At 37.9% G+C, this 26,596-nt stretch overlaps 3 protein-coding genes across 4 annotated transcripts in view; 1 reads left to right on the forward strand and 2 right to left on the reverse strand.

Moving 5' to 3' along the window:
• Positions 1–2,390: 2,390 nt before the first annotated feature.
• LOC129243120 (protein MIX23) lies at positions 2,391–5,184 on the reverse strand. Of its 2 annotated transcripts, none has more exons than XM_054880265.1 (3): positions 5,074–5,184; positions 4,727–4,999; positions 2,391–2,579 (listed from the first exon to the last, which is right to left on the reverse strand). In XM_054880265.1, exons 1-3 carry the CDS (start codon positions 5,158–5,160, stop codon positions 2,472–2,474), a joined length of 468 nt encoding a protein of 155 aa, XP_054736240.1. In that variant the 5' UTR covers positions 5,161–5,184; the 3' UTR covers positions 2,391–2,471. The 2 variants fall into 2 exon arrangements, with proteins under 2 accessions (XP_054736240.1, XP_054736241.1); XM_054880266.1 differs by having other exon boundaries at positions 5,051–5,183.
• A 3,050-nt stretch (positions 5,185–8,234) lies between these two features.
• LOC129243119 (glutarate-semialdehyde dehydrogenase) lies at positions 8,235–13,061 on the forward strand. The gene is made up of 4 exons (XM_054880264.1): positions 8,235–8,591; positions 8,652–8,940; positions 11,885–12,384; positions 12,434–13,061. The coding sequence occupies exons 1-4, from the start codon at positions 8,313–8,315 to the stop codon at positions 12,875–12,877; spliced, it is 1,512 nt and encodes a 503-aa protein (XP_054736239.1). The 5' UTR covers positions 8,235–8,312; the 3' UTR covers positions 12,878–13,061.
• A 1,303-nt stretch (positions 13,062–14,364) lies between these two features.
• The window catches only part of LOC129243121 (sterol regulatory element-binding protein 2), a 29,061-nt gene continuing 16,829 nt past the window's right edge, over positions 14,365–26,596 (reverse strand). Inside the window, exons 7-9 of the mRNA XM_054880267.1 lie at positions 25,167–25,290; positions 18,538–18,705; positions 14,365–14,914 (exon numbers count right to left, since the gene is read on the reverse strand). Of these exons, the coding sequence (XP_054736242.1) occupies positions 14,555–14,914; positions 18,538–18,705; positions 25,167–25,290 (652 nt within the window). The 3' untranslated portion in view covers positions 14,365–14,554. The remainder of the gene's footprint in view (positions 14,915–18,537; positions 18,706–25,166; positions 25,291–26,596) is intronic.

The raw sequence follows: 26,596 nt of genomic DNA on the forward strand, positions 1-26,596 counted from the left end.
CCTCTTCTGGATGCTCACGAAACAGGAAGCCTTAGCTGTCGCAGCAAAAGAGGATGAATTAGAGGGCCATTAGGAGAAAGGAGTTGGAGTGTGAATCTCTACCGATGGAGCTTAAATATTGGATATGATATAGTGTTGTCGAATGTTGGAGCTTTTACTTTCGGGCAACTAGTTTACATATTCGGACGATTCATTTGCAATTCACAGAGGCAAGTCTTCACTACATCTCTCACATCTTCAGTCGTTTCCAACTGCGACCTCATATGTGTCTTCACAGCACCTACCCCAACCTCAATCGTTTCCAGTTGCGACGCCATATATGTCTTTTTAGCTTCTCACTTGGATGTTCCTGTATCCCGTTTTTCCAGTTGCGCATCTAACTTCAAGGACAACTCTGACATCAAGGACGACTGACATTTTCGATTTCATTTACAAAGGCCGCGATGACATAATCACTCCCATGTCTATACCTGGTGCAAATCCCGTAGGTTCTGTCTTCTCTTCCATTTTGATCGGTGACTCCTCAGCTTCTAGCTAGAACAAATATTCGTCTACATCAATGATCTCTGCCTCCATAGCCTCGCGCAACCGTGCTTGTAACTCCGTTTTGTTTCCAGTAGTTAACCAGCTACGCTATCCAAACTCTTTCTTAAGGTACTGCATCTTAAGTTCACTCAACTTTGTCATTTTCACGATCTTGTATGATACTGATATCAAAAAGCTGCTACCGCAACAGGCAGTCGGAAGATTCGCCCTTCGACTCTCCTACTTCTCAACAGGCCGTCATAACAAAACCACATTTTACGCTCTCTGCATACCACCAACAAAGAAGAAATCGAATTTCGGGAGCCTGAAAAAGCAACTGGTACGACGAGATATGTCATATTCCCATGGCAGCCGGTTCTACGTTACCGGAATGACTCGGGTTTCTCCCGACCAAGGGCTGCCGGATGCAATAAGAACTGTTCAGACCTTAAGACTCATAGGGAGTGGTCCACGCGGTATTTGGCCACGTGTTGTTCCCGCCAGCTGGCGTCTGATGCCTCAACGGCTACTACTCCCCTTGATAGGCCGGCACCACCAACACCCACCACAACCCATACCTCCACGGTAAGGAGCCTATCGGAGCAACATAACTCCCGCGAATTAAGAGGAAGCCTTCCCTCCTGCTACAACCTCAGTGCTAGGACAAACCAGCAGCTCTTGGTCCCCGCAGTCTGTTCCGTGTATCAGACCAGAATACCTCGGAACTTGACATAAGTCAGATGCAATTTTTGCAATGGCTGGTGCCATTTTCGGAGATGTTCCGGCCTGCGCATCACCCGTGAGTGGACAACTGACTACGTTGCCCCCAGCTGCAGAGCTCTGCACCAGCAACCACCCCCCGTGGCGCGGCCGCCCACCACCATCAGGCCACAACAACTACAGCGGAATGCACAGCAGGCCCAACTATTTCACCGACCTTTTTACCACCTGAGCAAAGGAGGTCAAACTGCCTAAAAGTCAATGACACACCAATTCGGACTGTAAACAACCCCAAAATTTTGGGTGTAACCTTCGACAGTTTGCTCTCCTTCTCTACACACACAAGCGCAATTGCCACTAAGGTCCAAAATCCCAACAAGGTCCCCAAATCGCTTGCCGTCAGCACTTGGGGCAAAGACAAAGAATTGTTGCTATCGACATTTAGGCAATTGGTCGGCCGGTTCTAAACTATGCTGCACCTCTCTGGTCGCCTGGAACTGGTGACACGCAGCGGATAAAGCTAATACTGCTATTCGGACAGCGACGGGTTGCCTCCTGATGTGCCCTATTCAACACCTTCACAATGAGGCACAAATGATCCCTGTAATGGAGCACAACAAGCTGCTCAGAAAGCAGTTCCGGATAGTGTGCTACCACATGTTTCACCCTTGCAGGCACCTGCTTGAGCCAGAGACAGACAGAAATCTACTGGACCAGACAGTGTTGAGACAGTCAATAAACGACATTCATCGGGAGACCGTCACCACCTTCTTAAGCTCCTGTCCTGTGAATGCCTTAATCGGAGTCCAACAACCACCTATAGCAGATGAAGAGCTCCAGCTTCCCCGTGAGACACGCGTAACACTGGCACAATTACGTTCTGTATACTGAAGCAGGTTAAACTCCTACTTATCCAGAGTTGACCCGACATACCAAACATATGTCCGGCATGTGAAGGTACCCCGCACGACACTAACCACCTCTTCACATGCCCTCTAAAACCTACTCATCTAACACCCCTCTCCTCCTGGACCCAATTCGTCGAAACTGCATGTTTCCTGGGCCTAACTTTAGATGAGCTAGACGAAGACGACCGATGATATACCGCATTTTCTAATTAGTTATTATAAAAAAAAACAAGTTACTTCAAGTTAAATTTAAAAAATTGAAAAACAAAAACACTTTAATAACATAATTTTAAGAACCAAAAATTAGGAAATATATAATCATAAAGCACCAGAATGAAGATATGATCGGCATCGTTCCTTGAAGGCCTTCAATGAACGTTCATTTACGATATCTTCCACATTTATTTCGGATTGTAATAGTCGGAGCTGAAACAAAAAAAGCAAAACATTTTGGAGGATTTAGAGGATATTAACAATTATATTATACAACAAAAATAATGTTTAAATACCATAAATCTCGGGTATAAATCTGTGTTGTTTCACTTAAAAAAGGCTGAAAGCATATCGTTGGCTTTCCATTACTACCACGAAAAAGTTGCTTATAATGGCTAAGTGCGTGGACCTAATTTAAAAAGTATTACATTCAAATATAGCCAATACCATCCGAATACACTGTGGTAGTAATGGAAAATCTAGCTAAAGTATATAATCACTCATAAAGTTCTGTACAACAAAAAAAGTTTTAATGTAAATATTGAAAAATGTTCGCGACAAGTATGTATTTACATAGACATATCGCACCTTAAATACAAAAGGGTCACAACTCAAAATGTTCCTTCTGCTCAAAAATGAACGAGACGTTATCAATAAAACGGTCCGCGCATGACATATGGCAAAAATAAATTTTTTGTTTTTTGGTGGGACTGTTATAAGCTTACATGGCAAATTTCAGCGTGATATGTCACATAGTTTGTTTTCTGTGCTACTTTAAGCAAGTCAAGCTCGAGTGTGGAAAATTTTGAGTTGTGACCCTTTTGTATTTAGGGTGCGATATGAAAACGTGGAATTAAAAAATGAAATGTAATTAAAATATGAATCATTCAATGATTTTCGATCGGGTTTTTGCTTGAAGTTAGAGGCTTTTTCTGGGCTGACCCCTTTATAATGGGGGACTAATATGCCCGACGCATTTATTTCCTAAGGCAAAGAAATTGCGCATACAATCGAATTAACACAAAGCGCCACAACAGATCTGAAGTGCGCAGAGGTGGCACAGCAAAGTGAGCCAACTTATAAATTAGTATGCATGCCAGCCAAAACAAAAAGATATACAAATTCGAGAAATGTTGAAAAACCAAAGCAGGCGGCAAAAGAAAGGTTTCAAATTGCTACGGATGTGGGTGGGGGCAACATATTAGCAAAGACTGCAAGTCTAGTAATTCCAATAGTCTGGCGACCTATGCTATCATTGGCTTCAGACCATCTGCCCATTATCATCTCGATTGAGAGACCTGCCGACATTGTTACTGCGAAACACCAGTCATACGTTAACTTTAACAAAGCTAATTGGGCTGACTTCGCGGAATTTACCACCGATGTGTACGTAGGCGAGCGCGCATTTCTCAAGGTGCTCACAGCCGCTGTAGTTCGCTTCATTCCTGCCGGAAGGTCCCGTAACACACCAATTCCCCAGCTGAGCAGCAGTTTTAGCAAACGAGCGTGACCATCTACGCCAGGCCGATCTCTCATCAATATTGAACGATTTAAAATGGATAAAAGGTAAACATTTAGTTTTTTCTATATATGAAATTAATTTACAATATAAAGAATGTGGGCACTATCGAAATATTTGAGGTTAACTTTATAGTACTGATACTCACTTTTATGAAACACAAGTTAGGGATAATTTTAAACTTACATTTTGGCAAGCGTAAAATCTAAAGCAAGATTTGTGTTATAAAGGTTTAAAAAGGTACAACGAATGCCAGCAGATAAAAGAAGCTTCAAATAATTAAAAGAAAATGATACCAATATTGCCGGTACCATATCGGCATGGAAATTAGTCCTTTCTAATGCGACTAGCGGATAATGTAATTATTATGATTTATGATAAATGTTTGTATAAACATAAATTGTACGAACTTGTGATGCAATGAATGTGAGTATAATATATACATATGTTTGTATATTATGTATAAGGCTGCAAAAATGTACCAAATGTACGAAAATTACTGATTTGGGTATACTGAATGGGGTAATATTCAGTATAATGCCCGACGCTTTGAAAAAAAAAGAGATGTACAGGTGGGATAGAGGAAGGGATATACCTCATCCTAAAGCTGAAAACCGGACCCTCCGGAAGCTTTAAATTTCCAAGCTACTAAAAAAAACTAACTCTCATCGGTCCAAATCCGGCTACACTATCCACAACATTTTTGCATTATTGCATACATTTGTGTGTAACAATTTCTAAATTTTGTCGGTTTACTTTGATATTATAAGAAACACTTGCGTGGCCATAATGGGTAACCAGCCCGAAATTGCATAGAAGACATGCAATCATTTATAATCACCTTACGCTGCTCCAACTTGAATTTTTTATCGATGCTGACATCTTCGCGGTTATATTCACGTAATTCACGTAACTTCTTCAAGGACTCTGCTGAAGCAAATATGCAATCCTCAATTTTTTTCTTTCGATGTTTGTGGACATCCTGCAACTGAGTATACAAGCTGTTACAGACCCGGTCACAATTAACCTGCCCCTTGAACGACTCTGTTGGAATTGCACTATTCAACGCATGTATTATGTTATCATCCAAAGCCCGCATTTTTTGTATGCTTTCCTAAAATAAATCAAATACATGAAGAGAAATTCTTTGGATCTAAAAGTATACCTGGAATTCAAAGAAATCCTCACATTGACCGCTTGCAGACATTTGTACTTAATATTTTTAATATAAAATAATAGTCCAAAAACAACGGCATTGATTCTCAAATCATGCATATATTTTTAGAGCTTTATAATACGTTCACATATGCATTAATCACTTATAAATCCACCAAATTAATCTACCCGTTCACATATGGCAGATTACGTGCAAAATCTACAATCAGCTGTCAATACTGCTTTGAGAGCTTTTTCTTCATAAAAATTATTTTGGTGGAATACTTCGGTGTTTTTGGTTTCTTTAATTATTACTAACGATATGAAGAAAATACAAGAAGAAGGAATAGCTAATATTATTACGCATTTAGCTTGTAATAATAAACAGTTGGAGGAAATCCGTATGGGACGTTTACTGAGGTTGCAAAAAATTATGACAGTAATACGCATGCGAAATTCGAAATAACATTTTATAATAAGTAATAAGAGGACAAAGCGTTTATGGACACACGCTTTTTTACTGTAATATGAATGCATAATTAATAATATTTAACAAACATTTAACTAAAATTATGGCCACAAATCTGTTTTCTTTGCCGGCGTCCATTTCATTTAGTTTTTATTTTGATGTTTCTTCGTTCATTCGTAATAATAATTATCGATAAGACAGAAAACACAGGGTTATATGTGAAAAAGTATCTTTATTATCTAGGATTAATTTATAATCTCAGATTTTGGGAGATAAATCTTATTTGGGAACTCGCGCTTTTTCACTACGGATTTTGAGTTAAGCGAGAAAAAGTAGATCATCTACTTATATGTGAACGTGTTATTAGACACTTTAATCTAACAGCACTATTCGTCAAGGCGAATTGAGTAGTTTAGGGGCGCCATTAAAAACATTTCCTTTATTTTTCATGTTTTTGACCCCAGCTCAATTCGGAAAACAAAACAAAAATTACATATTTGTGAAAATTCAGTGAATGGCTTGTTAATATTGTGATTTGTGAGATTTAAACTAATGAAAACGAAGTGCCGATAAAACTGCTTATTTAAGGAAATATCAAACTAAGTAATCAAAATTATATTTGATTCGATAGTAAGCAACCGCGTGTTTCTACAAACTAAAGAAAATTAAAATGTAAAAGAACAAATTAATATAAAGACTCCAAATGCAGGTTGTATGCGTTTTTATGTGAAAGACCCTCTGCAAAACTGTGTTATGCGTATAATTTTTATGTTTGGTTGTTTTTATTTCTTTCGCTTACCTTTCCTCTTTACAGACAAGTAATTCCCCTTCCTTTTGTTTGTTTATAAAAAGACTCTTACGACACGGCGAATTCGAATTCCATTTTCTCCATAACTCTTGCCTATTCACGGCGTTACTTTATTTTTCGCGAATTTATAAGACTGACGTCAGACCCCTTTCCAATACAAAAGAAACGAAATGAGCAGAAATTACTTGTTTGTGAAAATACAGTGGAAGGACTTGGTAGTTGTTTGATTTGTCAAATTTAAACGAAACAAACGAAGTCCTATGTGTTAAAGCGCAAATTAATATAAAAGCTCACAATACAGTTTGTTGCATCCGGAAGACGCCGTGAAAACAAAGTATGTGTGTTTGCGTTTAATTTCTTGTGCTTGGTTGTTTCTATTGCTTTATCCCTCTTCCTCATCACAAACGAGCAATTTCCCTTGCTTTATTCATGGGCTCTTACGACCCGGCGAATTCGGAGGACTCAATCTTGTATTCTACCATTCTTGGTCTAAGGCAAATTTACTGCAGGTGCTGGCATCCCATGATTAAATTATAGAAGGTTCATATGAAAGACCATACGAATACATTTTAACAACACTTACTTATATTAAGGACGTTAAGTAAATTAAGCTAGACTACAAGTACGTACACATATAAGGCGTTTTTCAATAGGTGCGCTTCAACTTTTTTCCGATATGGAGGGCGAACGACGCAATATTTTTTATTTTTCGCTTATCATTTGTAAACTTCATTAGTATACATTTCGTCATGGAACGCTACACACTTGAGCAACGATTGCAAATCATTGAATTTTATTAAAAAAATGCGTGTTCTGTTCAGAAAGTTTAAAGTCGAAAAATCATCTTCAGTGATGAAGCTCACTTTTGGCTAGATGGCTTTGCCAACAAGCAAAATATGCGTTACTGGGCAGAAAGCAATCCACACATGATACATGAGGCACCGTTGCATCCTGAAAAAATCACTGGTTGGTGCGGTTTACATGCCGGCGGCGTAATTGGCCCATATTTTTTCGTTGACGAGAACGATCGCCACGTTACTGTGAATGGAAATCGATACCGCGACAAGATAAACGATTATTTTTGGCCGCAATTGAATGGTATGGACTTAGACGACATGTGGTTTCAACAGGACGGGGCCGCAAGCCACACAGCACACGCTACAATTGATTTGTTGAAGAGTAAGTTCGATGAGCGCATTATTTCCAGAAATGGACCGGTCGAATGGCCGCCGCGCTCGTGTGATTTGACGCCTCTAGACTATTTTCTGTGGGGTTATGTGAAGTCATTGGTCTATAGTAACAAGCCGGCGACGATTTGTGAGCTCAGAGCCAATATTGAACGCGAAATTGCTGGAATTTCGGCCGATTTATGCAAAAGAGTGGTCGAAAATTGGGTTCAACGATTGGACTTCGTAAAACGTGCACGCGGTGGTCATGCAAAAGAATTCGACTTTCATACTTAAATGTATATGTTCAAATTCGATAATAAAAAAAAAAATTAGTTAAAAAAGTCAAACCGTTTGTGTTTTATTCAAAAAGTTCAAAAGTTGAAACGCTTTTACTGGAAAACGCTTTACATCTATTAATTGCCAAAATCGTTTCTCTACGTCCATCCACAAAAAATTTCTAGAATCCGACAACTCAAAACGATTTAATAGTTTTATAATACATAGTATATTTCTTCTTTTTCTGTTCGCCAATCACTTACCCAAATTTTTCTGCTTTTTCTTTTTTGTTTTTCTCTCTATTTATGTTCTCTTTCCCTTTTTCTTTTTAAACTGGGATAAATAACAAACATTGGATTCGCGTCACATTTTGAGCCGTTTGTTGTGTATGGCTAACGACAGCGAGGATGTTTGCTGGATTGCTCCCGTCGTCTATACCCTACTTTATTTTAACGTACTTCTTCCAACCATGTAAATATCGCCTGTTTTGAAAATCGATGTATAACTAACAAGTCTACTATCAATTATCAATTTGGTAAAAAAAATTGCAATGCTTTACTCCAAAAGTTTTTGTCAGAAACTTAACTTGCACCGTTTGAGGTCGATTTCTTCATTAGTACAAACAAAAGCCTTTATAGATGGCAATTGGGTTAAAGCTCAGAATAATGAGGAATTCGAAGTTTTCAACCCGGCAAATGGAGCTGTGATTGGATCGGTTCCTAATATGGATCCCAAAGATGCTAACCAAGCAGTACATGCTGCAAAGAAAGCTTTTGAACTTTCCGAGTGGTCGAAGATGACTGCCAAAGAACGTTCAAGCTTATTGAAGGTAAGAGAAAATATTTACAAAAAATTATATTAAGTATTGGGAAAAATCTTTAAATTTCAGAAATGGTATCATCTGATAGAAAAAAATGCAGATGAATTAGCTTCGATTATGAGCGCAGAATCTGGCAAGCCAATAAATGAAGCTCGGGGAGAAGTTACTTATGGTAATGCATTTGTAGAATGGTTTGCGGAAGAAGCACGACGAATTTGCGGGGAAGTAGTCCCAAGTCCAACTAAAGATCGAGAAATAATTGTACTAAAACAGCCTTTAGGTGTGGCTGCCCTTATTACCCCGTGGAATTTCCCAATGGCAATGATTACTCGAAAAGCTGGAGCGGCATTGGCAGCAGGTTTGATAAAGCAATTTAAGACTAAGGGTCTCGGCACACGAGTTGTATCGTCAGCGGCACTACATTGTTTTTTAATGTAGCACCGCTGATGATACGCTTGCTTGTCTGCACACTATGTCACTAGCTATCGCACAAGTACGAATTATCAATATGTCGATACATGATATTTGACGACTCTACTGTACGATAAGCGTCATGCGGCATGTCTGGCGACCTGTGTGCGGTTCGCCATTTGAACACAAGTGTGCGACAAGGAAGCGTATGCGTTGCATACATTTTGTCGCATAGGGTACGATGGTGATGCGACCCGTGTGCGGAGGCCCTAATATGTTTTAGTTTATTTGACATCTATTAGTCCAAATAAATTTTTTTATAATTGTATTCACAATGCAGGTAATTGCTTCGAATTGTCACAAATTTTGTAAAATCGCATTAGTGATGTTTAAAAAACATATGAGAAAGGGAAAATCGAGAGAGCAAAATAGCATTTCCTTCAGTATAATTAAATATACTAATACACAGCAGAGGCCTGCATGGCTCACTGTTTTCTTGAGTTGTTCATACGCTAAATTTCTTGCTCACATTCAGTCAATTGAACCAAAATATTTGGTCAAGTGCAGTCAGCTCATGCAGGCGAACGCGTAGTTCAGCTCAGTCAACACGTATGATCTAATGCCTTCGGCTCAAATCTAATCATTGAACAAAAAGCAGCATTGAATGAAATTAGCATCGGCCTTTGCGTTCAAACGATCAAACTTGTTCGAAGAAGTAATTGTCATTATTGTAAAAAGCACATGTTCGAGCAAACGAGCATTGGCGTACAATGTACGCTGTAAATCGCGTTTCGTATTTGAAAGGATTTGTTGGTTTCAGCCGTTGTAAAATAATGTCAAACGATTTTATATGTTTTATTATATTATAAGTTAAAAAAAAAAAAAAAATATGAAAATATAGTGTTTTTGCTTTAAAATTTTGCTTTTACTTTGCTATCGTTACATGCAAAAACTCATGCGGGATCATACGTGTTCAAACCGGCTCATTTGGCTCTATAGCCCTTTTATTCTTGCTCAAAAAATGAATGTACAGCCGAACGAGCAAATACCCAAAACGGCTGCTATGAAGACGATTGGTGATAACATCGGAGAGCTAAAACGCAGCAAATGATTTGATTGAGCTGAAATAAACAATGACAATAACTTATTTGAACAAGTTCGATCGTTTGAACGCAAAGGCCTGTTTTTTTGTTCAAGCGAAGCGTATGAATGTTTTCCACTCAGCGGGTGCAGTTCTCTGATACACAGTTTTCGCTAGAAAAAAGTAAGGGTTGGCTTTCCATTAATACCACGAAAAGATTGCTTGCAAGGTCCAAGTGCGTGGACCGAATTTAAAAATTATTACACTCAAATGTAGTCACTATATCAGCCTTTTGATTTATAGTAGTTTTATAAATTACAATTAAGAATTAATAGCAATATTTAACGTAAAAAATACATCTTTTTTGCATAAGCTTGAAAAAATATCCTATTTAATTAAGCTTGGTGGAGGTGTTAGGGAGTGGTTCAAGAACAGCCTTTATAACTCCCAATTATTCCGGAAATAATAGTTATGTAATTGTTTGCCCTCGGGAGCTTCACTATAGTTTGGCACATTATAATATAGCATCCGTCACTCGAAGTGTAACCAATTAAAAAGGCCATAAATTTAATTGTGAAAATTACTTTTATTCAATTCAGAGTAAAAAATGTGAAGAATCAATTTACTTTTGCTCGATATGACTGGTGTATCTTTTAGTTCGGACCTTGCACTCCAAAATGGCACAAAGTGAATAATTCATCGGATTCGCGTCTAGTGAACTTGAAAGCCATTTTATGGACTAAACCATTATCTGTGGCGGGTGCTGCCTCCTGGTGGCCAAGAGAAGACTCAAATTCTCTTATGAACGGTCAGTCAAATAAACCCTATCGGTTTGGGAGTTTACGAATTGCTCAATTTGAAAAATTTTCGGAAATTGATCAAGCGAAGCAACTCCTTCGCTCTCTTAAGGCTTGACTTTGAAATCATTTTTCAGTATGTGGCGGATGCTACGGTCAGATACTTTCAGTTCTTTCGCCATTTGATTGGTACTCCGTCGGGAATTTCGCTCAAGTCGCTTCTTCACTTTTTCCACAATTTCACGTGACGTTGTAGTCTTTTGATGACAGCCTCCATGACGTTTCGCGATGCTACCAGTGTCATTGTATCGAGTAATGGTGCGATAAACAAACACTTTATTTACTTTAAGATGCTCGAGCTCACGAACAATCGCTGGTTGTGATTTTTCAGTCATACCTATATAATGCTATCACAGTATTAAGTTTGAAATCCATTACTGATTTTCTCTTTTCGCGTTTACTTTCGGTAGAATGGTTCCGCGCACTTGTAAACAATACTCTGTGCTGTCATTTAGCCAACTGACAGACAGCTGGTGCCCGTGCATCCACAACTTACATACTTGCATACTTGCCGTTTAGAGTACAGTACATATATTTTACACTTATATGAAATTACTATTGGTAGAAGGCAGAGATAATATCACACCGACAAGTGGAAAATAATATCAAATCAAATATTTGATTCTCATGTATCATCGCATGTATTAGAGACTTTGCCGAAAGTGTTTAGCATTGTCTTGTAGGGAAAGCTTTCAACCAATAGATTCAAATAGGCATGTATGCATTTTTTGTTTTGACTACTTGACTCACTGTATAAATTATGACTAATTAAAAAATAACCGCTCAATAATGTAATAAATATTACATATCATTTATAAGGTATTTGAGAAACTGAAATTGAACTGGAAAGGAACTACATTTTACAAAACTTATCATTTGTGCTTTTAAAATTTACTTACCAGTTATTATAATTAAGCTGAAAATATTATTTAACTTATTTTTATAATAAATAGGTTGCACTATAATCATCAAACCCGCTGAGGACACGCCGCTTACAGCTTTAGCTCTTGTCAAACTGGCAGAACAGGCCGGTTTCCCGAACGGCGTAATTAATATTATTACAACAAATAAAGCTGCCCCAATAGGTGAATTGTTTTGCAAAAGCCCAGATGTCAAAGGTATATCCTTTACTGGATCCACAGAAGTAGGGAAATGGTTATTTCGCAATTCGTCGGATGGAATTAAACGGCTATCTTTGGAATTAGGGGGCAATGCCCCATTTATTGTTTTTAATTCAGCCAACTTAGAAATTGCAGTTAACGCTGCTCTTTCATGTAAATTTCGTAACTGTGGACAAACTTGCATATCAGCAAATCGATTTTTTTTGCAAGAAGAAATACATGACAAGTTCATAAATTTATTAAAACAGCGTGTCGAGACATTGAAAATTGGAGAAGGTTCCGAGCCTGGTGTTCAAATTGGCCCACTAATAAATACTATGCAATTTAACAAGGTAAATAACCATATTTCTTACAAGATTAATTTTATTTACATTTATTTAGGTTAATGCGTTTGTGGAAGATGCTCGTTTGAAAAATGCCAATATAATATCTGGCGGCAAACCACTAACGAATTTGGGAAACTTGTTTTACTCCCCAACTATAATCACAGATGTACCTGTCAATGCTAAACTGTATACGGAGGAAGTTTTTGGTCCAGTTGTTTCTATTGTAAAATTTAAAACTGAGGAAGAAGTTATAAATGCTGCTAACAATTCCAATCGTGGGCTTGCTGGGTATTTCTTCAGTGAAAATATCCAACAAGTATTTCGAGTAGCGAAGCTGCTGGAAGTTGGTATGGTAGGTGTTAATGAAGCCCTAATATCTGCAGCAGAAGCTCCTTTTGGTGGAGTCAAAGAATCGGGTATAGGACGGGAAGGTTGTCATCATGGCATTGATGAATACGTCGAAATTAAATATGTGTGTATGGGTAACTTGAAGTATTAAATATGATTTGCGGGAATACATACATTAAATATTATATATTAAAGGATAATTTATATGTTAAGAATATTACAAGATATGATAGTCTTCCAAATGTTTGAATGAATGGACGTTATTTAAAGTACAATAAATAAATAAACAAAAAGCTCGGAAAGAGCAAACTTCCATTATATAATAATGTAATACACGTATGTATGGTTTTATTTATTTCAAAATAGGTATGTGAAGTTAATTTTCTCTATGTAATTCAGTACCACGGTATTTGTCGCAATTTAGCAAGCTCGACATGTTTATTTATTTGAGAATGATTAATTCAGAAGTTTTGGTATTCTCTCGTACCAATTCGCAAATTCATTGCATTCCAAGGACTATTATTGTTTAGCAGTTTACAATGCCCTGTTCTAATAGTAGACCCAGGAAATAAAGGGTTGTGACGGCAGTGCAGGGTCGATTCTAAAAAATTGATATGGAGTTAAATTTATAAATTCCAAATAGTGGCTATAGAAGATTCGAAATATAAAAATTGAAAAGTAGGGGAGAAAGAAAGCCTCCCTGCGGCGTCTTTCTTTATCCTCCTGCCGAATCTCCAAATTGAGATCCTTCATTCAATGGTCGCCGGGAATAGGCCTGGTGTAGGTGGTTCGCAAGCACAGCCGCTTCTGCTGGAAGCTTTGACGGACTTAGACTAGGTATAGAGCGATTCCCAACAGCAGTGATCACTTTTCGGAATATATGCTCGCAAGCAACTGCATCTGTAGGAACGGGAAGAGCAATCAGCTTTATTATGGTTAATATAGGTGGCGTGATTCGAGAAGATAATGAGCAAATGGTTGGATGTAAGAGATAGCTTAGGTTGCAAGCGTTTTGCCATATTGTCCTGAGATCACCTGATTCAAAAACGCTAGTTTATGTAACATATATATATATTTACATATATATAGTATATATAATAATGTATATATACATATATATATAATAATAATGTATATATATACGAGTATATATAATTGGCGCGTACACCCGTTTTGGGTGTTTGGCCGAGCTCCTCCTCCTGTTTGTGGTGTGTGTCTTGATGTTGTTCCACAAATAGAGGGACCTACAGTTTCAAGCCGACTCCGAACGGCAGATATTTTTTTGAGGAGCTTTTTCGTGGCAGAAATACACTCGGAGGTTTGCCATTGCCTGCCAAGGGGCGACCGCTATTAGAAAAATATATTCTCCAAAGCTCTGCGGCAAGCACCAATACAAGGAAGTGAGTCCTCATGGGAACGGAATCATCTTAGCCACAAATACATCAACCGGAATGAATAAATGTTTTATGCGCCTAAGGTTAGGCCATTATTGCCTTCTAATGCACGATTACCTTTTGAATAATACTCAACCACCATCATGTACTTTCTGCAACTCATCGGATCTAAGTGTTCCTTGCATCTTAAGTTGTACCGCTCTCTCCCATCTACGCACGCAATATGTTTCAAATAAAAGCCCAATTGATATATGATACAATGTATTTAGTATATACTTATGCATCATAAAATATAGCTTACCAAAATCATTTAGCGTCAGAAACTTTTACTTCACTTTACAAAAATAGTTTCTCACACTTCATACATAACTGTTTTTACTATACATATAAGTGAATATATTTTATTCATCAACAATACACTTGCATACTTTAATTCAGTCAAGTACTTCAATACTACTATCAAAAAGATTAATCAACTTATAGCAATCGTTTAATTTTCTCCTATCTCCAAGTTTTTCCAAGGTTTTAGCAGCTTCAGATAGCATCCCAACCCGTTCTCCAGGCGAACAAAGTAACGCGGTAGGTAGATACTTACATGCAATATAAATGGCTGTAGCCCTCTCACGTTCAAATCCATCATAACTGTTGCTTTTGTCTTTACCTCCACATATCACAGATGACCTGAGTGTCCTATGACGTAGACTTCTGTCTAAAAGTTGCTGAGTGGGTCCAGGTGAAACTCCAGCCATAAGACGGCATACGGCTTCGTATAGGTAAATACGCTGATGTCCGATCTAGGAATGAAAAAAAGAAGGAAAATGTTATAAGTGTGCTTATTGTCTAAACTTCGAATAGTATAAACTTTGAATAATATGCAGGACTAATCTGCAGACCAACGCCGAATGCTTCACCAAAATCAGAGAAATTCAAGTTAATGTCTAACAAAAATTGTCTTTCATCTCTAAACAATCCTCACTTGTTATGTAATCTATTTACACGTCAAACTCAAACATTTAAAATGTTTCTTATCGTGAGTAAATGCTCTTTTGTGAGTAACTGTTTTTTTGTTTCAATTGTGACAGCTAGTTAAGTCCTAGTGTTAGGACGATTGTAATCTTTGAGTTTCCGTTTCTTTACAGAGCTCAAGAAATAAAGTATGTATATTTTGCGTCCACCTTGGGGCATGATAAACTTATAAAAATAAACAATAAAGTAGCGGGTAGTGCGCAAGTAACAAAGCAAACATAGTTAACGGTCGGAACATCAACTGAGCTCATCTCAGCCCTCGCACAAGGTACGGGACTCAACAGCATACAGTAAAATCAAAAAGTAGTTACCGGCGCATTTGATGCAAATATTATACAATCCCTACAATAGCGTAGCATAACTAGTTAACTGTAGGATGCAATATTAAAATAAAAAGTATTCATTCATAGAACTCTTTCTGCTCTACAAAACTATGTATGTTATTTGTATTTTTGAGTTATTTAATTTTTTATTAGTTTTGAGGCTTAGAAATGGAGACAAGAATCAAAATTTTCGACACCTGCTCTTCTTAGCTTTTCATTAAACGAGCTTAACAAAACAAAAAAAACAAAGAAAGTCGCCTTCAAATTGCTTCTTAGCATTTCGCCCGTCATCGAGCAACACGCGGTCATAAGCAGCACTTTTTGTACGGAATCGTCACGATAGATGAGAAATGGTGCCTATACATCAATATGAAGCAGAGAAAGGAGTGAGTGGCTTCAGGAGATACAATAACTTTACTGTTGATGTATTTCTTTTAAACCGTCTTAGGCTATATTTCTCTACATTTGAGAGCCACCATTCGAATCATAAGACATGAGTGCGTTAGTAACCTGTTTATGTGTTTTCTGCTTGCCAATGAATATCAGCATTAAGCATGTACCACGGTGCATCAGGCATGGTCCTAATTGTTTTGGATAGGAGACGTTGCAGCATACTTAAGCTTGATTTAAAAGCAATGCCCCAAACCTCTATCCCATATTTCCAAATCGATGCAATTGTCGTTATATAAATAAGGATCTTATTTTTCAATTTAATTTGGACCAAGCAGCCAGTACAGATTTGAATTAAAATTATCAGTGCACACAAATGGCAAAGTAAACCAACGAATGTAAACAAAACAACTCATTTTGATATTATTCATATCTATGGTGAAAAAATCAGCTGGGTGGATGCCGGTGGCAGGATCACTTCCACCCCTCGGTACTCAGCTAGTAAGGCTTGGAAAGCCAGAAGCAATGTAAGAATGAATGGTAAAATCGAAAAAATGGTGTCCGCCATATGCAATATCAAATTTGTTATAGAAGAAGATTTTCTAAGAAGAAGATTAGGCACTTATCTTTCTTTATCATTCCAACAATACCAAATACATACGTCTATATCTGAGGCAAAAAAATGTTTGATTTTTGTTCGCTCAGAAAGTACTAGGCGACGCAGCGAAGCAAATACCGTGCCGAACGAACAGAAACATTTTACGATTAGAGGACACACTTGCATACACACATATATGGGTTGTGCACTCGCCATGACAAAAATTCGCGGTTCACCAAATGTTTTTGTCTTCATCAAGACCAATAAGCTTATGGACGGCTCAGGTGTGTGAGGGAAGATGGGGTAGACTTGTTTTATTAATGAGCGCGTTTTGCTTTGAGAAGTACTCGCTTGCGTTCATGAGTAAACTAGTTTTTGTTATATTATATTAAAGAACATTATGAATGCTTGGTGGCAAAGCGGCTATCGCACATGCTGCTACTTCTGCGCCTACGAAGGTACTTTATTTTTGTAAGTATAATATTGGAATTTCGACTAGTGGATGACAAATTTTTTTCAATAAATCAACTTTTATTAAAATCTGGTAGATAATTCCAAGGCATTTATTTTTTTAACCCTTTGGGGACGAGTGTCGGCATATAGCCGCCAAAGCCGTTTTACCGTTCCGGGCGCGTGTCAGCATATAACCGCCCAAATTAGTTCGTAGCTGCAAGTTTCGTGACGTCTGTCATTCTGAGCGACAAGATACGCATAGGTATATTAAAGAGTCACGTTTTCATTCAAAGACATTTGGGGCCATTAGCGATGAAGTTTTATCTTCCTTATAATGTAATCTTACGATGTGAGACGACGGTAGAGTCAGAACGAATTTCACTGCCAGAGAAACCAGCAGGCTTTTTATATATTTTATCCTACGCACGATGGCTAAGCGATCTAGAGATGATAGAGATAGTGACACTTCTGACAAATATTATTTTGAATCTAATAAGACGGAAGATGACGGCATTACTTCGTCAAGTAGAAGTGAAATCCGTTTTTGATTTTTAGAAAACACTTTTTTCTTGGTAAATAACGTTCAACGTAACGTAACTTGTTTTAACGTTCAACGTATTTATTTTCTTTACTACGCATTCAAATACCTCTCGTCCTCAGCGACGCTCGCCCGTCGAGAGACTCCGTCCCCAAAGGGTTAATAATGATACTCGGCATATGTCCGCCTGCTTCGGCACTTGCTTCGTGTCGATATCTTTTTGTCTATGTGGACCGAAATGAATCGCTTTACGCTTTAACAGCATTGGAAAATATTATTTCGAAGTTAATGTTGTAAAGCCCAAACAGAAGTTAAAAAAGACATTTTGCCTAGGTAGACTATGTTATTCAGCAAAATTGTCGGAAAACTTGGACGTGTTCATCGAGCAGCAAATGTATCTTCAAATGTATTTTTCTTTGCTGCTCGGAACGCCGTTTTAATGAACGGTGAGGCATAATAAAAGATGTTTGTGGCCGCAAATTGAAGACATGGATTTGAACGATCTTTCTGTGCCATTATTTTTATCTTTATTCAAATCACGGAAATTTGGTGGATGTATGGACTTTAAATGATTGGTCTTAGCAGTTGTGCGTGAGAAGGACAAAAAATAATCAAACATTTTAGCTACCTGCGTTTTTCCTTTCGCTACTACGGGCGGCCGCCGTAGCCGAATGGGTTGGTGTTTGATTACCATTCGGAATTCACAGAGAGAACGTAGGTTCGAATCTCGGTGAAACACCAAAATTAAGAAAAACATTTTTCTAATAGCGGTCGCCCCTCACGGCAGGCAATGGCAAAGCTCCTCATAAAAATATCTGCCGTTCGGAGTCGGCTTGAAACTGTAGGTCCCTCCATTTGTGGAACAACATCAAGACGCACACCACAAATAGGAGGTGGAGCTCGGCCAAGCACCCAAAAAGGGTGTACGCGCCAATTATATATATACATATATATATATACATATACTACGGGAAATTTAAAGTATTCACAATAAACCTATAGCGAACTTTATATTTATTTTACAAGTTGAGAAATAAAATAATTAAAACACACTAAAATAATTTCAACTAGAAATAAAGAAATACTTACTTGTAGGTCTTCTATAACGCAACGCATAGAATTGAGGTCTTTTTGAAACTTCTCTAAATAATCGTCGGGAACTTGCTTTGACATAATATTATCAGCTGTCATGAATTTAGTCTCCCAAAGCTGAGTCTTATTTTCTAGAACCCAATCACAAGTTAACAACTGGAACAACTAAAGTAAAAAAAGGATAAAAATATTAAATTCATTTTAAATTTAAATAATTAATTTGAATTATTTGAGTTTCCAAAACAATTAACTGTTGGTAATTTGAACAAAATTCCAACGCAAATTTAAGTATTCATTAAGGCTGGTTAAGCCATCGCCTTGGAGAGAATTCTGTCAGAAGGTAGAAAGCACTTCAGAGGCCAGCAGACTTCTGAAAGTGTATTCAGTGAGTCTTAGCAACCCTAGCTACCCCATAAAGGAGGACCGCAATTGGAAAATGAGTGTGAAGAAACACTAGAATTATAATACTACTGCAGACGTATTTTCTAGGTTGTCTTTATGACAAAGAAAATAGTACACATCTTAGGAACTACAATAGGAGTCCCCTAATTAGAAGGTACTTTAATCAGTTGCACTCAGGCAAAACTGTGCCTACTCAGCAGGTGGAACGCTGAAGCTCTTAAAAACGCAAACAAAAGTGGACTGGACTAATCATTGACTTACACAGAGACAGAAAAGTGAGGCAAGCCAAGCTTGAATCTTATAGAAATTTCTGTAGTACAGTCGAAGAAAAGAAGGAAAAAGCTAGACTTTGTAAGGTTCTTCAAGTAGGCTTCAGTTAGGCTGGATTATATTCGAAAACCTGACGATTTATATACCATTTCCAAATCGCAAATGTTTAATGCTCCACTTGAAACCCATTTTCCGGGCAGTAGAACGCTTTCTGAAGCAGAAAGCAGAATTGACATTAACGGTAACAATGGTGGGACCTCTAGGTATAGCTGGTATTTTGCTAGTTAGATAGTGACAGAAGAATCGATAAGCTTTTCCTTATCTTCATTTGAAAACTTTAAGTCCCCTGGACCTGATGAAATATATTCAGCGATGCTAAAGAAAGAAGGAAACATAGGTATATATAATATATATACCTATATAAGTTTTAGACCAATAAGTTTGACATCGTTCTTGTTGAAAAGTCTAAAAGAGTGATAGAGAAACATATTCGAGTGAGGGTATTGCCGTGTAGTCCACTTAGTAGAAGTCAACATGCTTCCCAGGCTGGAAGTTGACGAGTAATCAATGGTACTGCCACTTTTGACTCAATATGTTCCTCTGCCGAACGACGCGGAATTAATCAAACCATTTCATACTCTCTGATAGGTTGCTAATCGCTGGTGAGAATAGTGACGAACTAATTACTGTCAGGGACAAGAAAGGATGCCCCTAGGGGGCGTTCTTTTTCCGTTGTTGTGGTGCTTCGTCGTAGATTCTCCGCTAACGTAGATGCAGGAAATCGGATTTCATGTCCAAGCATATGTGAACGATGTCTGTGCTCTAGCTTTGCATGAACGTACAGAAAATTCTGGATAAACGCGACGACTGGTGCACGAGACAAGGTCCCTCCGTCAATCCGTACAAAACTACCTTAGACTTGTTCACGAGAAAACGGAAATTGGATGGTCTTAGTCTTCCAGCACTGAAAAGTGTGACACTCAGTCTTTCTGAGAAAGTTAAATATATAATATATATATTTATATATAATTGGCGCCTACACCCTTTTTGGGTACACCCTATTTGTGGTGCGCGTCGTGATGTTGTTCCACAAATGGAGGGACCTACAGTTTCAAGCCGACTCCGAACGGCAGATATTTTAATGAGGAGCTTTTTCATGGCAGAAATACACTCGGAGGTTTGCCATTGCCTGCCGAGGGACGACCGCTATTAGAAAAATGTTTTTCTTAATTTTGGTGTTTCACCGAGATTCGAACCAACGTTCTCTCTGTGAATTCCGAATGGTAATCACACATCAACCCATTCGGCTACGGCGGCCGTTAAATATATCTAGGAGTAGTCTTGGATAAGAAACTGACTTGGGAAACTCGCTAAAGGCGGATCGCGCATTGAGGATCTTTCAACAAGTCCGTAGAGCCTTTCGCAAAACTTGGAGTCTGAAACCTGCTGTAGTCGTGTGGATATGCACAGCACTTATCAGACCAATCACTACTTATGCTTATGTGGTTTGGTGGCGGCGGACTACAACAGGAAGCAATAAAATCAATATGTAGGCTCCATAAATATGGTTTCTGGAACAAAGGTACAGAGAAATATTTTCATTTGGAAGAAAATTTGAGCAATGAAAGAGGTTTGACGGATATTTTCTTTACCGATGGGTCCAAGAATGAAATAGGTTCTGGAACCGGATGATACTTAAACGATAGTTATAAGTACCATTATGTTATGGGAAGAATGGCAACTGTTTTCCAAACGGAAAAAAATGAGCGGTTCCCCCACAGGGACCAGAGGCAATAACCGGAATTAATTCTGCAGGAATCAAGCGATTATGTATGCCTAGAAACGCTGCAGAGCTGAAAAGTATTGTTACAAGCCCAACAGAAAACTGTCGGACTTTCTTCTAAAACTTGGAAGAAAAGATGCTAGGTTGATGGTCGGTATTATTACAGGACACAATCCGTGGGGTCAACATATGACTGGTTGAGGACCGATTTGCCTGTCTAGCTTCGAGGAGGCGGATATCACTGAGCATTTTCTCTGTGATAGTCCCGCATTTGCTAGAACAAGACTGCGATTTTAAGGTTCCGATGTCATGAGAACGAGGAGAATTCGGAGGATATTTTCAGATTTGCCAAGGAATCTGGAAATTCTCACAGGTCTCACTACTATTTCTCTATTCTATCCTATATTCTTCCTTCTGTTATATCTCTCCATTCCTCCTTGGCTCTCCCTCAGGCCATTTAAATACAATGAGTGTTTTAGGAGGTACTAAATCCCTCAGTGCTTCTTGCTCGACCTTTCAAATTTCAATTTCATGCGTATTAATTCTATCATATTTACAAGTAATTGTATCAGCATTTCATTGCATGTACATGATTAGGCTAGTTATATGGTTGTACAGGAATGTTCGGAATGTCGTTCGATTTGAAATTGGTGCGTTTTGCAAATTATTTTTGAGTATTTGAAATGAAAGTAATAAATGCTTCAAATGGAAACTGCTAGAAATACACCTTTTACGCCATATCCAAAGATTTATATATACGTTAGAGAATATATTGTTTGGGGAATAAGTTCATAGTGTTTTTATATTTTCTTTTATTTTACAACGATTTGTTTGCTGTTTGGCAAAGGGTAAGTATTCATTCGATAGAACTCTTTCTGCTCTACAAAACTGTGTTAATTGTATTTATGAATTATTTAATTTTTATTAGTCTTGTGGCTTATAAATGAAATACTCAGGATGCAAAAATCAACATTTGCGACACCTGTTCTTCTTTGCCGTTCACCGATGTAAAAAGGCTGCCGCTAAAATTGCGACGTGTACGAAAAAGGTGTAATAGACGAATATACAGCACGGAAGTGGTTTGCAAAGTTCAAAAACGGCGACTTTGACGTCAATGACACATCCCGAAACGGAAGGCTTTCTGAATTCGATGAAGAACGTCACAAATCTCTTTTGAAGGAGAACGATCGCTAAACCAGTTCTGAATTGGTGAAAAAAATTAACGTTCATAAAACGATTCTCAATCACCTTCATTCAATGGGATTTACCAAGAAATTGTGAGCCTGGGTGCTTCACGAGCTCAACGAAAAAAAAAGAAAGTCGCCTTCAAATTGATTCTCAGTATCTCGCCCGCCATCGAGCAACACGTGGTCATAAACAGCTCTTATTGTAACGAATCGTCACAGTAGGTGCCTATACATCAATATGAAGCAAAGAAAGGAGTGGGTGGCTCAACGAGATACGCCGAAGCCGAGAGTCGAGATAATGATATGTGTTTGGTGGGACTGTTAGGGGATGGTGCACTGGGAAATGCTCGAAAAGAGAGCCACGGCCACCAAGGAGCTCTACATTGACTACACCGCTACACCGCGTGAATGAGGCTATTCGACTGAAAATACCTGATCGAGGCCCATGTTGCACAAGTCGTCAAAGCCGCACTCCAAGAGCTTGAATGGGAGGTTCTTCAGCATTCGCTATATTCTCCGGACCTTGCACCGACCGATTACCATCTTTTCCGCTCCATGTCAAACCATATGCAAGATGTTATCTTCGAGAAGAAAGAGGTCCTTAAAAACTGGCTCAAGAAGTTCTCGACATCAGACGGCGGTCTGGTGACTGACATCCAGAGCGTGCTTGAATTATGGAGGGAACACTTGAAACTGCTAAATAGTGACAACTGCAAATGTCACATAGAATGTGAAGATCCCGATACCTCAATCGTTGACGACGGGGCTGTCATTCTTCTGACCGACGGGCTGAGATATTCAAACACTGCGGCGAGGAGCTGGTAAGGTGCTTGCATTAGCTATGCAAAATATGGCCAGATGAAAGCATGCCCACCGATTGGAATTTTAGTGTACTCTGCCCAATCCACAAGAAGGGTGATACTAGAATATGTGCCAATTAAAATTTCTCACAGCATTCCTACATCGTTAAAGGGTTTAGCCTTTTCTAGCACACCACAACATTATACTGCGGTGCCGCTTTCTATAATCATCGACATACCTGTGATTGCGTCGGCGTCATTTATTTTATCAACGGCTTTTTTAAATGTCGATTCAGCAGCAATAATTCCCTCAACTTTAGTCTAATTGCGTTCACCATTATAACAAGCAGAGCAATTACTGACTGAACCAGTTTGTGTATTATAATGCCTGACATCTTGCATAAGTCGATCAAATTGTTTGGAAATAATTTGAGATATCATATTGTTATTCGCAAGCCTTTCGCTTCGGCGTTGTGATTTGAAGTTACTCGAGAGGTTTGCCCCACATTGAGTGCCAATTATACTATTTGTTATTCCAAAACTTAAAGGCAAGCGCAGAGATTTTGAACACAGTTTCCAAAATAAAAGCTCTTCTGGATTGCATATGCACATATATGTTGGAGTGCAAGTATGATAGTTTGGAATTCATTTACAGTGTTGCATGTTAACATTTCACTCTAGACGTACATCACTAAAATTAAATATTTATGCTACACTCTGCATTTTCTGTTAGTAAAGAAACTTCTAAGGTTTTTAATTTTGGAGCTGACCACTTACTATCTACGTACTTTACGCTAAATTGCAGTCGGGTAGTGATCGCTGCTGCGAAGAGTGTAAGAAATTTTAATTCATTCCATTTATTTGAAATCTTAAATTATTAAAGATAATTAAATAAATAAATAAAAAAGTTTATAAATTCTTAATATTCCTTCTTTCCCACCGAAAAGTCAAGCGAAATGGAGTTCGAGATGTCGTCAAATTCTCTAAGTGCGCGGGCGAAAAGACCATTACGCGCATAGTTCGTGTTAAGCAATTTAAGGTGAAATAAGTAAGTATTACCTAGAGTTCTAACAGGTTTATGAAAATAAATTGACCTCCTTTAATCACACTAAAAACAAACGAGAGAGTAATGGCCTTCTACTTTCTCTGGCCTTCTCTTCTAGGTTGAAATAAAATATTAGCAAAACTATAAGATTACAAAACACTGGGCGAAAATAAGGTGAAAATATTTTTTGATACTTAAAGAAATGTTATTGCAATGAATAGGTGCATATCTCTGTATATCTAATCGCAGGAAATATTTTCAAATATTTCTGAATATAGATGAAAATTGGCAAACGAAAAAAAGTACTAATATCATTAATAAACTAAACGAAGAGTATAGACACTTAAATACTGTCTTGTAGCAGCCCTGAAGATGCAATAAAAGTTCCGAGCATTCACCCTCAATCATTACCACACACCGTCTAGGATAACAGTTTGTTTTAAACAAAATTTGCCAATTTACAGACCAAATTAATATAAACAAACCATACCATCTGTGATAACCATGATAACATAGCACCTGTTCCATGGCTAATTTGAAAAATCTTCCCATTTTGCTGTGGTAAAAAATTTTATAAAATAAAAACTTTAATGATGAGTATGAACTTCCACACGTAAATAATCAATGAAATTTTATTAACTCTATCTTACTCAAATGCAGACATTTAACAGACGTTAAATGTAAAAAAAGAACGGTTAGGGCTACATACATTAAACTGCACAGTAAGATTTACTTCGAAAAATATTAACTGTACTAATTCTGAGGTAACGAACATAGTAAACGAAAAACGAAATTTGAAATTGTACAAAGAAAAATATAATATATTAAATCTCAATTGATGTAATTGAAAAATATAAAATCTACAAGTAAGTCATAAATAGATATGTACGTTTGTACATAAATGTAAACAAATGCCTTGCACATTATACAAATTATACTTAGAACTTTGATAACATAAATTCAGCGAAAAATTTAAGTATTCATCTTTTCGCTTTTTTATTTTTATATTCACATTTGGACGTAAAATGAAAGTCGATCGGTAAAAAATTAAATTTCAAGCTCTCACTGCGCGAGAAAAACTCGTCACATCATACCGATACTATTATTTTTATCTTAAAGTACAAGTTTTTTAAACTCACCAGCTTAATTTCTTTCACACTGGTAATTTTATTAAGTGTTAGACATTCTTGAAGGTAGTTGCTGGATCGATTACAGATATCATTAACATTTTTCGAGTCAGCTTTTGCTAAATTACCGCCGCACCTGCAAGTTACAAGTAGATTTCTTATAATAGTTTTATTTTACTTTTGTTATTTGGAATGTATTGGTATTTTGGAATGTATTGGTAAATAAGTTTGAACAAAATAATAATTAGCGTAATGTCAACAGAAACGATGTCGAAGGAAAAGGGTTTTGAAAATACCATAAATGTGAAATATATTATGTTTGTAACATAATGTATGCACATTCCGTCAAAAATGTACCGGGAATTGTTCAATAAAACGCAAAATAACTGTTTAATCATCAACATTTATTTTGTCGCAACTCAACATTTTTATTTATTTTTTATTCAAAGCAATACACATATGCCAACGATTAATCCTGTCATCAAAGCGCCTTTTAAACGCGTTTGAAGAGATCTTCTTCAGCTCCTTCAGCGAATTCTCCTTAATGACCTCTATCGACTCAAAGCGGTGCCCGCGGAATGGCAATTTAAGTCAAAGGGGGCTGAAATCGGTGAATACGATGGTTGGTCTGTTCGATGATATTTGTCGAGTTTTCTTTCCACAAAGTGGCCCGTTTCCTGAACACATTCTCTCTCAAGCGTCGCATAACTTCCAAATAATATTCTTTATTAACCGCAGACTCATTTGGAACGAATTCCGAGTGCACAACACCATGATAATCAAAGAAAACGAGCGGAGTGACTTTCACTTTTGACCGACTTTGACGTGGTTTTTTGGGTCTCGGCTCATGTGGATTGCGCCATTCAGCCGCCTGTTGGTTGGTTTGCATGTCAAACTCAATTAACCACGTCTCATTTCCTGTTATAAGCGATGATGCGCTGGATAAACGTTGGGTCCGAATTCATTTGCTCAAGCACACTTTCAGCCACCTTCTTCCGATGAATTTTTTGAAAAGAAATTCAACTCTCTTGGAACGAGTCGAGCAGCCACTCGTCTCATGCCCAACTGATGGTGTAAAATGTTGCGAGTTGATTTGTGAGACAAGGGTCACGGGCTACCTTCTCAATCTCAAATGATGGTTTTCCAGCACCATTTCCTTGACTTGGTCGCCGTTTTCATCCGTTGATAGGCGACCAGATCGTGACAAATCTTCCACGATTTATCGGCCCTCTGCATACACGTAGACTCGTGTACCGTGTTTTTGATAAAGCGCACTCGCCATAGGCTTTCTGCAATATTTTCAACGATTCGGCACACGAAACCCCGTTCAAAACACAAAATTTAAGACAAATTCTTTGTTCGATATTTTTATCCATAGTGAAAATCGCAGAACACACCTGCGGTTGACTGATATACATAATTACATGCCAAAAACAAGCAAA

Source organism: Anastrepha obliqua, chromosome 3 (assembly GCF_027943255.1).
Source record: "Anastrepha obliqua isolate idAnaObli1 chromosome 3, idAnaObli1_1.0, whole genome shotgun sequence".
Classification (NCBI taxonomy): Eukaryota; Metazoa; Arthropoda; class Insecta; order Diptera; family Tephritidae; genus Anastrepha; species Anastrepha obliqua.

Coding starts and splice junctions, on each gene's coding strand:
- LOC129243119 (XM_054880264.1), top strand. CDS start 8,313: ATGCTTTACTCCAAAAGTTTTTGTCAGAAACTTAACTTGCACCGTTTG. Junction 8,592..8,651: donor AACGTTCAAGCTTATTGAAG/GTAAGAGAAAAT, acceptor TTTAAATTTCAG/AAATGGTATCATCTGATAGA. Junction 8,941..11,884: donor TGGAGCGGCATTGGCAGCAG/GTTTGATAAAGC, acceptor TATAATAAATAG/GTTGCACTATAATCATCAAA.
- LOC129243120 (XM_054880265.1), bottom strand. CDS start 5,160: ATGCATGATTTGAGAATCAATGCCGTTGTTTTTGGACTATTATTTTAT. Junction 5,000..5,073: donor AATGTCTGCAAGCGGTCAAT/GTGAGGATTTCT, acceptor GATTTATTTTAG/GAAAGCATACAAAAAATGCG. Junction 2,580..4,726: donor TCAAGTTGGAGCAGCGTAAG/GTGATTATAAAT, acceptor TTTTTGTTTCAG/CTCCGACTATTACAATCCGA.